Consider the following 13,616-nt stretch of genomic DNA (forward strand, 5'->3'; position numbering starts at 1 on the left):
AGTGGCCTGGACCATGCTACAAATTTTACTCTGGTCTATGACTGGAGTAATATTTCTAAGGTATAATAAAGTATTCGGCACTCCAAATAATCAAGTGCATTAGAATTAATTAACTCTTTTATTAGGCAATCCAAGATGAAAATGGTGACGTTTCGGCCCTAGAACATGGGCCTTTATCAAAAACATTGCTTTTGGAATCACAGAGTCTCAAATAAAGCAGCGCAATGGAAAAGTAGAAGTTGCATGGCGATGAACCTATGATAGTATGATCGCTTATAGTATGCACCACGCTATTGCAATAGCATAAGTGTGAAGTGCGACCTTTTATGATGCTTCAGCCTTTGGCTGAACTTCACTGGCGTACAGAGACCACAGAGACGGGGGGCTTCAGCTGCCATGGTAACTCATCAGTGTCCTGCAATTGCATCATGGGGGGAGGCCAATAGATGCTACAATTAAATGCTATCATTAGTGAACGACAGCATCGTCTAAAATGGTTTGATAGCAGCGATCGGAGCCGAGCTCTGGTCACTGCAGTTAGAGACATATGTTGGTTATGTAATTTAGCTGGCAACTACCGAGTGTGGAGGGAGCGGAGATCCTGAGTAGACACCGAACACGGAATTCACCAGTAAGTCATTGTTATTGTTGGGGTTCTGAATCCTGAACACCAGGTATTTCTCATGCATATGACAGCGCGGCAAGCAGTGCTTCAGATCGGCGGGAAAATCATTACCGCCGGTCAGACATCCGTGATTCCCACGCTGTCATCCGAGGTATAAAGTTTACCTCCGGTCACTGGTGTCGGCTGATGAAACTACTGCTCCCATCAGTTTACGGCTGCTGCAGCTAATAACAGTGAGAGCAGGCGCCTTTTGTGGGTGGACAACATCCATGACCCCTTACCAGCCTCAGAATACCAGCCCCCAGCACTCTGCTTTAGAAAGGCTGGTTGTCAAAAATGGGGGGGACCCCACATCATTTTTTTTAAATTAAATTATTCAAATAATTAAAAAAAACAGCATGGGGACCCCTATAGCTTGATAACCAGCCTTGCTAACTCTGACAGCTAGGGGTTGCAGCCCCCAGCTGTCAGGTTTGCCTGGCTGGTTCATTCAGGGAAACCCACGTTGTTTATTATTTATTTAGAACGAGGACGTCAGCTGATTAATACTCCTATCAGCCACCGCCTGCTCTTATTGTTATTAGCAGCAGCAGTTGTAGGCTGATGGGAGCAGTACTCCCATCAGCTGACACTAGTGACCGGAAGTAAACTTTTTACCTCCTACCACAGCTGCGGGCTCACGTTGTCATTTGACAGCATGGGAAATGCAGCTGTTTGAACGGCGGTAATGATTTTATAGCCGAACAGAAGCAGTGTTTGCTGCACTTTCATGTATGAACAAACACTGGCTGTTCGGGACCCCCATTGAAGTGAATGGGGTCTGGGTTCAGGTACTGTTCTGGTATCCAAACTTTTTTTTTTTTTTTTAAACTGTTCAGCCAAACGTGCTGAAACTGAATATCCAGGGATCTGCCCATCTCTAATCACTTTGCATTAAGAAGTTAAGTAACACAAATAGCACAGAAAGTACTCGCCTGATGAAGAACTATGGCTGAGGCGGCTCACAGAAGCCTTTCCAGGTCTCGGGGATGTTGCTGTTGAGCTCAAGTATCCTGCTTGACGTTGGTAGTCCAATAGCTGCTCAGAGCGGGTCATACCAAGGGTGGGCTTTACCGATTCCAATCTCTTCAGAAAGGCCTGTGAGAAAAAAACCTCATCAGACGTGACAAATAAGCATATAGTATACAGTGGCATGTAAAGGTTTGGGCACCCCTGGTCAAAATTACTGTTATTGTGAAGAGTTAAGCAAGGTGAAGAGGAAATGATCCCTAAGGGTATGCTACCACGAGGCGTATTGCTTGAGTTTTTGCTGTGGATTGGACGCTGTGTACAGCCAGAGCGTCCAATCTGCAGCGGCGACTACGCGTACAAACACACAGGCGGCAGACCTGCGTAACCGGACATGTGGTGCGTCTTTATAAACCGCAGCATGTCTATTTATCTTGCGGAGACACTCAGTCTCTGCAGGATAAATAACACAGTCTATGTATAGGATGCGGTGATTCCGCCTGTGTTCAATGAACATAGGCAGAATCACCGCGTATACAAAAGGGGGCAGCGCTTTGGGCGGAGCGGGGTATCCACTGCGTTCAAAGCGCTTCCAATACGCCCCATGGAAACATACCCTAAAAGGCCTAAAGTTAAAGATGAGACATTTCCTTTGTATTTCAGGCAAAAAGTCAATTTTTACATTTTAAAAATTACAAAAAGGAAAATGCATGGATGCAAAGGTTTGGGCACCCTCTGAGATTTGTGTGCTCAGATAGCTTTGACCAAGTTTTTCTGACCTTAACGTTCAATGATGGACTGTGTCCATCATTGGACGCCTACCCCTATTTGGTGCGGGCTCTGGCAACGAGCCTGCACCTTTTCCGGCACATGACAGCTGATCTGATCAGCTGACATGTGCCCAGAACAGTCGCGGGTAACATCGCGATTCACCCGTGGCTGTTAACTTTAACATGTTAACATGTCCTCTTTTCCTCAGAAGAGGCAATTTGCATAACATGTTAAATGACACTGTCAAACACTGACAGCAACATTTAACATGGACACACAGGAAGCGCGTCTTTACCTCCTCTCATTGGCGCCCGTGTCACATGACCGCGGGTCGCCGATGGGTTGGCATGACAACCCGGGGTCAGCAAGAGACCCCTGTGGTTGTCATTGCTGGATCGCTATGAGCGCCGCCTGGTGGTTGTCAGTCATAGCAAGCGAGCATATCTGCTACATACAGCAGGTCTGCAGCCCTGCTCTATCTAGCAGAGGCGATTAGACAAGTGCAGCTTCTAGTCTCTCATGGAAACTATTGAAGTTAAAAAAAAAAAGTTTTTAAAAAAATAAATAAAAATATAAAAGTTGAAATCACCTCCCTTTCGGCCCATTCAAAATAAATAAAAAAAAAAAAAATACACACACATATTTGGTATCGCAGATTTCAGAATCGCCCGATCTAGCAATATATAAAAGGAATTAATCCAATCAGTAAATTGCATAGTGAGAAATTTTTTTTTTTTGAAAAGCCAGAATTACCGTATATACTCGAGTATAAGCCAAGGCACCTAATTTTCCCACGGAAAACTGAGTAAGCTTATTGACTCGAGTATGTATTGTCCCCTCGTTCCTATCCAAGTACAGGTCCTTCTCAAAAAATTAGCATATAGTGTTAAATTTCATTATTTACCATAATGTAATGATTACAATTAAACTTTCATATATTATAGATTCATTATCCACCAACTGAAATTTGTCAGGTCTTTTTTTGTTTTAATACTGATGATTTTGGCATACAACTCCTGATAACCCAAAAAACCTGTCTCAATAAATTAGCATATTTCACCCATCCAATCAAATAAAAGTGTTTTTTAATAACAAACAAAAAAACCATCAAATAATAATGTTCAGTTATGCACTCAATACTTGGTCGGGAATCCTTTGGCAGAAATGACTGCTTCAATGCGGCGTGGCATGGAGGCAATCAGCCTGTGACACTGCTGAGATGTTATGGAGGCCCAGGATGCTTCAATAGCGGCCTTAAGCTCATCCAGAGTGTTGGGTCTTGCGTCTCTCAACTTTCTCTTCACAATATCCCACAGATTCTCTATGGGGTTCAGGTCAGGAGAGTTGGCAGGCCAATTGAGCACAGTAATACCATGGTCAGTAAACCATTTACCAGTGGTTTTGGCACTGTGAGCAGGTGCCAGGTCGTGCTGAAAAATGAAATCTTCATCTCCATAAAGCATTTCAGCCGATGGAAGCATGAAGTGCTCCAAAATCTCCTGATAGCTAGCTGCATTGACCCTGCCCTTGATGAAACACAGTGGACCAACACCAGCAGCTGACATGGCACCCCACACCATCACTGACTGTGGGTACTTGACACTGGACTTCAGGCATTTTGGCATTTCCTTCTCCCCAGTCTTCCTCCAGACTCTGGCACCTTGATTTCCGAATGACATGCAAAATTTGCTTTCATCAGAAAAAAGTACTTGGGACCACTTAGCAACAGTCCAGTGCTGCTTCTCTGTAGCCCAGGTCAGGCGCCTCTGCCGCTGTTTATGGTTCAAAAGTGGCTTTACCTGGGGAATGCGGCACCTGTAGCCCATTTCCTGCACACGCCTGTGCACGGTGGCTCTGGATGTTTCCACACCAGACTCAGTCCACTGCTTCCTCAGGTTCCCCAAGGTCTGGAATCGGTCCTTCTCCACAATCTTCCTCAGGGTCCGGTCTCCTCTTCTCGTTGTACAGCGTTTTCTGCCACATTGTTTCCTTCCAACAGACTTACCATTGAGGTGCCTTGATACAGCACTCTGGGAACAGCCCATTTGTTGAGAAATTTCTTTCTGGGTCTTACCCTCTTGCTTGAGGGTGTCAATGATGGCCTTCTTGACATCTGTCAGGTCGCTAGTCTTACCCATGATGGGGGTTTTGAGTAATAAACCAGGCAGGGAGTTTATAAAAGCCTCAGGTATCTTTTGCATGTGTTTAGAGTTAATTAGTTGATTCAGAAGATTAGGGTAATAGGTCGTTTAGAGAACCTTTTCTTGATATGCTAATTTATTGAGACAGGTTTTTTGGGTTATCAGGAGTTGTATGCCAAAATCATCAGTATTAAAACAATAAAAGACCTGACAAATTTCAGTTGGTGGATAATGAATCTATAATATATGAAAGTTTAATTGTAATCATTACATTATGGTAAATAATGAAATTTAACACTAGATGCTAATTTTTTGAGAAGGACCTGTATGTGTGGTTCCCTCCGTCCTGTCCTGCTCTGTGTGGCTCCCCGTTCTATGCATGCCTCCCCTGTCCCATCTTGTATGCATGGCTCGGCTCCCCCCATCCCATCCTTGTATGCATGGATCCCCTGTCCCATCTTGTATGCATGGCTCGGCTCCCCGTCCCATCCTTGTATGCATGGCTGAGCTCTCCTGTCCCATCTTGTATGCATGGATCCCCCCCCCTCCCATCCTTGTATGCATGGCTCCCCTGTCCAATCTTGTATGCATGGCTCGGCTCCCCCATCCCATTCTTGTATGCATGGCTCCCCCAGTCCCATTTTGTATGCATGGCTCCCCCAGTCCCATCTTGTATGCATGGCTCGGCTCCCCCCCCTCCCATCCTTGTATGCATGGCTCCCCTGTCCCATCTTGTATGCATGGCTCGGCTCCCCCATCCCATTCTTGTATGCATGGCTCCCCCAGTCCCATTTTGTATGCATGGCTCCCCCAGTCCCATTTTGTATGCATGGCTCCCATAGTCCCATCTTGTATGCATGGCTCGGCTCCCCCCCCTCCCATCCTTGTACGCATGGCTCCCCTGTCCCATCTTGTATGCATGGCTCGGCTCCCCCGTTCCATCCTTGTATGCATGGCTGAACTCCCCTGATATAGAAGGGTTAATAGTTTGCCTTTAGCTACCTTGCCTTTAAGTGCCTTTTGCCTTTAAGTGTTAGAATTACTAGAATCTGTTGACTCAGTAGTCTTAGTGTCTCCGCTTCAAGGAGACTGTACTTCTTATCATGTATGTTCTCAAGAGTCAGTACAGCATATTCTGGGTTATGGTAAATAAAGTATGACCCTGGGTGATGGTGGGGGCTACATGAGTTACATTGAAATGCATTATGTGTAAATGGTATAAAATATTGCTTCTTGCTCTATTACTTCAGATAAAAGTGACTTGCTCACAGGATATGTGTGAGGTGTCTTTTTGTCTCCAAGCGCGCTTGTAAAATGACGGGCGTAACTCCACAATTTGGCCCTCACTGGTGATCTGTCAGCTGACATTTGGGTCAGAATGAAAAACAGCTATAACACCCCTGTCCCATCTTGTATGCATGGCTCGGCTCCCCCCCCCCCTCCCATCCTTGTATGCATGGCTCCCCTATCCCATCTTGTATGCATGGCTTCCCAGTCCCATCTTGTATGCATGGCTCCCCCAGTCCCATCACTGTGCATAATGCATAACACTGCGGGGCTGGGATTCACAAGCTGGGTGGCCGCACAGGCGCAGTCTGCGAGACTGCATCTGAGGTCAGACGGGCAGCGCTCACTGCGCCTGCCCCAGGCAGAACAAAACAGCGCAGGCGCCGGATTTGATTTGAAAACAGCGCCGAGGGGGCGGCGCCTGGCGCCGGAGAAGCCTTGAGTGACGGCAGTGTGGCGTGTGCAGCAGGGGGGTAAGACCTGCTTCCACGACTAAAGACAGGTATTTTTGCAAAATTATAAAACGCTTTATTTCTGCTTTGACTGCACCAATAACTAAAAGAGCCACCTTGTGCAGCAGTAATGCTGCATTCTGACAAGGTGGCTCTTTTAGTTTCTAACGGCAGGAGGGGGTGACAGAGTCCCTTTAAGGCGATGAATATGTGCTACACGCCTATGGGAGTGGAGTCGCGTCCATATTCATCACCTTAATGAGCGGTACCACGTGACCACTGAGCACAGGAAGAAGCTGCCGTGCTGGGACAGAGATGCAGCGACTGAGGGTGAGCATTGATGTCTTCTGGAAGCCGGAGGCTGCAGCTGTCACTGTGCTACAGCCGCCGGCTCCCCACTCCTATCGGCTTCCTGGACCACGACTTGTGTATAAGCCGAGGGGGGGCACTTTTCAGCAAAAAAAAAAAAAAATTGTGCTGAAAATCTCGGCTTATACACGAATATATACGGTATTTTTTTTTTGCTGCTGCAACATTGCAATAGAATGCAATAACAATCAAAATGATCAAAAGATCATATCTGCACCAAAATGATTGGCGCGCAAAAAATAAGCCCTCACCCGGCCCCAGATCCCAAAAATGGAGACGCTACAGGTCTCATCAGTATGGCCATGTGAGGGCTTGTTTATTGTGGGACAAGTTGTATTTTTGAATACCACCATTGGTTTTACCATGTCATGTACTGGAAACTGGGAAAAAGAATCCAAGTGTTGTGAAATTGCTAAAAAAGTGCAATCCCACACTTGTTTTTATTGAGCTTTTTACTAGGTTCACTAAATGCTAAAACTGACCTGCCATTTTGATTCTCCAGGTCATTATGAGTTTATAGCCCCCAAAAATGTCTAGGTTATTTTTTATTTAAGGCTACGTTCACATTTGCGTTGCGTCGGGCGCAGGTTCGGCGACGGATAGCGACGCATGCGTCACGCGCCCCTATATTTAACATGGGGGCGCATGGACATGCGTTGTCTTGCGTTTTGTGACGCATGCGTCATTTTTGGCGCAAGCGTCAGGGCGCAAGGACGCAGCAAGTTGCATTTTTTTTGCGTCCAAAATCAAGCCAAAAATGGACGCATGCGTCACAAAACAATGCGTTTTTGCGTGTGTTTCACATACGTCGTGCGTTGTGGCGACGACGCTGCGTCCAAAGACGCGAACGTGAACGTAGCCTAAGTGGTGAAAAAAATTCCACACTTTATTTAAAAAAAAAAAACAAAAAAAAAACCCCACAAGCGATCTTACTCTACAAAATACTAGAACGTGAACAAACAGAAGTGAAAATCCAAAGTAAGTTTGTCATTGGGGACTGATATGAATTTGCCAAAAAGTGAGATTCAAAGATCTTGTTCATTTGCTAAAAATGAAAGTGAAGGAGGGAGGGAGGCAGAGCTAAGACGGGGACAAAACCTTTCCTCATGGCATGATCTGTAGCAGAAAAGTATGTCAGACAGAGGAATAGCCGTTACATGGCTGTCTATGGTTTTACAGGTAGTCGGGGTGCACTAGAAGGTAGCGGGGTGCACCACAAGGCCTGATCAGACATCCTCTGTGTACGTTTTACAGGCTGTTGACACTTTCCCTTACTATGGAAATGATCACCCAAGTTCTTATGCCGTGTTCCTCTACACCAGTGATCCCCAACTCCGGTCCTCAAGAGCCAACAACAGGTCATGTTTTCAGGATTTCCTTACTATTGCACAGGTGATGGAAGTATTGCCTGTGCAGGTGATGCAATTATCACCTGTGCAATGCTAAGGAAATACTGAAAACATGACCTGTTGGTGGCTATTGAGGACCGGACTTGGGGAACACTGATTTACACTATGCTTTTCTGTACACTGAAGACACATAATGGCCCGAAGACCAAGAGGCCACTCATCTGGCCAATGCAGTTTGCCTGGGGGCCCATGAGGGTATGTGAACACATTGCGGAATGGTGTGCAGATTTTTCCGCACTGATTTTGGTAAATCCGCACTGCGGATTTCCTTCGGAATTACCGCGTTTTTTGTGCGGATTCCACCTGCGGTTTTACGCCTGCGGATTCCTATTGAGGAGCAGGTGGAATCCGCACAAAGAATTGACATGCTGCGGAATAAATGCTACGTTTCCGCGTGTTTTTTTCCGCAGCATGTGCACAGCAGATTTTGTTTTCCATAGGTTTACATGGTACTGTAAACTCATGGGAAACTGCTGCGAATCCAGATCCGCAGCAAAATCCGCAACGTGTGCACATAGCCTAAAGCTTCTTGTCCTACACTTTCACTGGAGGCCGATGTCCCTAATCTGATCCATTACCCTGCAGAATACTATATATCCCCGTGAGCCCAGGATCCAGCTAGCTGACGGGTATGAGGAGCTGGAGACACATTCGCTGCGGCCTCGGACAGCCGGCACATAGGACAGCTGGGGGTCCCACCTGTTCCAGCTTATTTATATGACACTCATCCTTCTTAAATGTCACTTTCTAAAGGCTGCTGTGGCCGTCAGACACGCGTGCGTCCTTCCACATCATAGAGAGAAGTCCAGAACCTGCGGCAGTATAAGAAATAATACCCCCAGAATAGCCTCAGTGGTCCTCTGCCCCTGGCCTTAACCCCCTCCCTCCTGCCCCACTATATGACTATACACATGGAGCCAAGACAATATACCAGTTCCCCAATAATCTGCGGTATGGGCACATTGATAGGCCGGGTACCCAGCAGTATAACGCCAATATGTCACATACCAGTCTAATTGACTTGATATATGAACCCTCAATATTTAGAGCCTAAAATAAAATAAATCCAAAATATATGAACCCATCACTAACTCATTAATCGCATTTCACAAGATGGCTGTGCCTTGTATAACAACACCGAATTCTTTCCATTACATAGACATGTGTGACCCATTATGTCAGGGGCCGCTATGTCAACGGTTACTGATCCTCTGCTGCCCCCCACTGGTCACACTAATTATTACAATATTTCAAGCTCTGTAGTACATTACTTACAGGACACCTCTGTATTTTACGTTAAAACATTATATAGGCAATAATATATGACAAATAACAGGTAAATTAACAGGTGGTCAGATATTATGATCTTCCTTCCTGGCACATTAATGGCCGCTTCACGCCTTCAGCACATAGCATGCTGAAAATAAACTTATGTGTTTCTAGATCACGGAAGAAAGCAATCATCTCTGTGACACATATCTCCCTTCACATACAGTGCCAGTGACTGTCATAACATATATACTGTAAAAAGGATTAAAAAGTACATTATAAGGAAAGGTGCGAGATATGTAAAAGAGGGACATTATTCCATAGTATATCCCAAAGAAGCAAAGCAAAACACGCGTCGGGGCAGAGGAACACCCAGATATCCACTACTTACAGGTAGTTCTACCCTGTATGCACACATGGATTTTTCCTCTCTGAACCCTGTTCACACAGGTTATATACAGATGATCAGGTTTTTAAATACATCAGATAGGGATTGCATACATTAGTTAGGACTGCTCTGATAAGGGTATACCGTGAAGATTGGTAGAGCAGCTTAGTATACATTTTTTGCAAAAAACGTATCAACCAAATACCCTGTTTTTTACATCTTTTACTAGCACTTGCGGATTACTGCAACATTTTTTCAAACTGAGTGTTTTTGGTTTTACTATTCTCTTTTGTGTCTTCAGGTTTCTTGGTGGTGTGTGAACATGATCATACAGACTTGTTCACTGTGCAAGTAGCCCATGTGTTCCTGTTTACAGGTAGAATATGTTGCAGCATGTTTATTTTGACACATGTCCACTTCAATAGCAGCATTGCGGAAACTATGCAGTCAGCTCTTGGATTAGTCCAGGTGGTTATTTCACTGATTACCGTATATACTCGAGTATAAGCCGAGATTTTCAGCCCATTTTTTTGGGCTGAAAGTCCCCCTCTCGGCTTATACTCGAGTCATATACCCGGGTGTCAGCAGGGGAGGGGGAGCGGGGGCTATGTAGTTATACTTACCTGCTCCCAGCGCGGTCCCTGCAGTCCCTGGCTTCTCCGGCGCTGCAGATTCTTCCTGCACTGAGCGGTCACATGGCACCGCTCATTACAGAAATGAACAGGCAGCTCCACCCCCATGGGGCACAGCATTATAAGGAGCACCTATGGGGCCATAAAGGTGCAGAGCATATATGGGGCACAGCATTATAAGGAGCATCTATGGGGCCATAATCAAAGGTGCAGAGCATATATGGCACAGCATTATAAGGAGCATCTATGGGGCCATAATCAAAGGTGCAGAGCATTCTATATAGCACAGTTGTATATGGAGCATCTATGGGGCAATAATGAACGGTATGGAGCATCTATTTTTATTTTTGAAATTCACCGGTAAATGCTGCATTTTCTACCCTAGGCTTATACTCGAGTCAATAAGTTTTCCCAGTTTTTTGTGGCAAAATTAGGGGGGTCGGCTTATACTCGGGTCGGCTTATACTCGAGTATATACGGTAACTTAGACATGCACATTCAGTGGCCATTTCAACCATATGTTAATCCACCATGCGCTTCTCTGGATCTTTATATAGTCAATTGTTTGTGCTTATAATGATTGTTTTCAGGCCTTTTTAGGCAGCTCTTGACTAATTTATTACGGCAATTTATCCAAGTGTCAAATAATGATTGGTATGGCATAAAAACATTTATTTTTTTATCATGTGATATCATATGGAATAAGGTCCCTCTTTTACATATCTAGCACCTTTCTTTATAATGTACTTTTTAACCCCTTTACCCCCAAGGGTGGTTTGCACGTTAATGACCAGGCCAATTTTTACAATTCTGACCACTGTCCCTTTATGAGGTTATAACTCCGAAACGCTTCAACGGATCTTAGCGATTCTGAGATTGTTTTCTTGTAACATATTGTACTTCATGATAGTGCTAAAATTTCTTCGATATAACTTGCGTTTATTTGTGAAAAAAACGGAAATTTGGCGAAAATTTTGAAAATTTCACAATTTTCCAACTTTGAATTTTTATTCTGTTAAACCAGAGAGTTATGTGACACAATATAGTTAATAAATAACATTTCCCACATGTCTACTTTACATCAGCACAATTTTTGAAACAAACTTTTTTTTTTCAAGGAAGTTATAAGGGTTAAAATTTGACCAGCAATTTCTCATTTTTACAACCAAATTTACAAAACCATTTTTTTTAGGGACCACCTCACATTTGAAGTCATTTTGAAGGGTCTATATGGCAGAAAATACCCAAAAGCGACACCATTCTAAAAACTGCACCCCTCAAGGTGCTCAAAACCACATTCAAGAAGTTTATTAACCCTTCAGGTGATTCACAGCAGCAGAAGCAACATGGAAGGAAAAAATTAACATTTTACTTTTTAGTCACAAAAATGATCTTTCAGCAATAATCTTTTTAATTTCCCAAGGGTAAAAAGAGAAAATGGACCTCAAAAGTTGTTGTCCAATTTATCCTGAGTACGCTGATACCCCACATGTGAGGGGGAACCACTTTTTGGGCGCATGGCAGGGCTCAGAAGGAAAGGAGCGCCGTTTGACTTTTTCAAGCTAAATTTGGCTGGAATTGAGATCGGACGCCATGTCGCGTTTGGCGACCCCCTGATGTGCCTAAACAGTGGAAACCCCCCACAAATGACCCCATTTTGGAAACTAGACCCCCTAAGGAACTTATCTAGATGTGTCATGAGCACTTTTATCCCCCAAGTTATTCACGAAAGTTTATAACGCCCGGGCGTGAAAAAAAAAATTCCTATTTTTTCCACAAACATGATCGTTTAGTCCCCAATTTTTTATTTTCTCAAGGGTAAAAGGAGAAATTGGACCCCAAAAGTTGTTGTCCAATTTGTCCTGAGTACGCTGATACCCCATATGTGGGGGGGGACCACTGTTTGGGTGCATGGCAGGGCTCAGAAGGAAAGGAGCGCCGTTTGACTTTTTCAAGCTAAATTTGGCTGGAATTGAGATCGGACGCCATGTCGCGTTTGGCGACCCCCTGATGTGCCTAAACAGTGGAAACCCCCCACAAATGACCCCATTTTGGAAACTAGACCCCCTAAGGAACTTATCTAGATGTGTCATGAGCACTTTTATCCCCCAAGTGCTTCACGAAAGTTTATAACGCCCGGGCGTGAAAAAAAAAATTCCTATTTTTTCCACAAACATGATCGTTTAGTCCCCAATTTTTTATTTTCTCAAGGGTAAAAGGAGAAATTGGACCCCAAAAGTTGTTGTCCAATTTGTCCTGAGTACGCTGATACCCCATATGTGGGGGGGGACCACTGTTTGGGCGCATGGCAGGGCTCAGAAGGAAAGGAGCGCCGTTTGACTTTTTCAAGCTAACTTTGGCTGGAATTGAGATCGGACGCCATGTCGCGTTTGGCGACCCCCTGATGTGCCTAAACAGTGGAAACCCCCCACAAGTGACCCCATTTTGGAAACTAGACCCCCTAAGGAACTTATCTAGATGTGTCATGAGCACTTTTATCCCCCAAGTGCTTCACGAAAGTTTATAACGCCCTGGCGTGAAAAAAAAAATTCCTATTTTTTTCCACAAACATGATCGTTTAGTCCCCAATTTTTTATTTTCTCAAGGGTAAAAGGAGAAATTGGACCCCAAAAGTTGTTGTCCAATTTGTCCTGAGTACGCTGATACCCCATATTTGGGGGGAACCACTGTTTGGGCGCATGGCAGGGCTCAGAAGGAAAGGAGCGCCGTTTGACTTTTTCAAGCTAACTTTGGCTGGAATTGAGATCGGACGCCATGTCGCGTTTGGAGAGCCCATGATGTGCCTAAACAGTGGAAACCCCCCACAAGTGACCCCATTTTGGAAACTAGACCCTCTAAGGAACTTATCTAGTTGTGTGGTGAGAATTTTGAACCCCCACGTGCTTCACTAAAGTATATAATGCCCAGGCGTGAAAATAAAAAATCCTATTTTTTCCTACAAAAATGATATTTTAGTCCCCAATTTTTAATTTTCCCAAGGGTACCAGGAGAAATTGGACCCCAAAAGTTGTTGTCCAATTTGTCCTGAGTACGCTGATACCCCATATGTGGGGAGGAACTACTGTTTGGGCACACGTTGGGGCTCGAAAGGGAAGTAGTGACGTTTTGGAATGCAGACTTTGATGGAATGTTCTGCTGGCATCATGTTCCATTTGCAGAGCCCCTGATGTGACTAAACAGTAGAAACCCCCCACAAGTGACCCCATTTTGGAAACTGTACCCCCTAAGGAACTTATCTAGTTGT

The 13,616-nt window shown here is 44.7% G+C and overlaps 1 protein-coding gene across 1 annotated transcript in view; it reads right to left on the bottom strand.

The window, feature by feature from the left end:
- The window catches only part of CFAP97 (cilia and flagella associated protein 97), a 54,060-nt gene that overhangs the window by 2,816 nt on the left and 37,628 nt on the right, over positions 1 to 13,616 (bottom strand). The window contains exon 5 of the mRNA XM_069744321.1: positions 1,600 to 1,762. Within this exon, the coding sequence (XP_069600422.1) occupies positions 1,600 to 1,762 (163 nt within the window). The remainder of the gene's footprint in view (positions 1 to 1,599; positions 1,763 to 13,616) is intronic.

The sequence above is a fragment of the Ranitomeya imitator genome, chromosome 1 (assembly GCF_032444005.1).
Source record: "Ranitomeya imitator isolate aRanImi1 chromosome 1, aRanImi1.pri, whole genome shotgun sequence".
Taxonomy (NCBI): domain Eukaryota; kingdom Metazoa; phylum Chordata; class Amphibia; order Anura; family Dendrobatidae; genus Ranitomeya; species Ranitomeya imitator.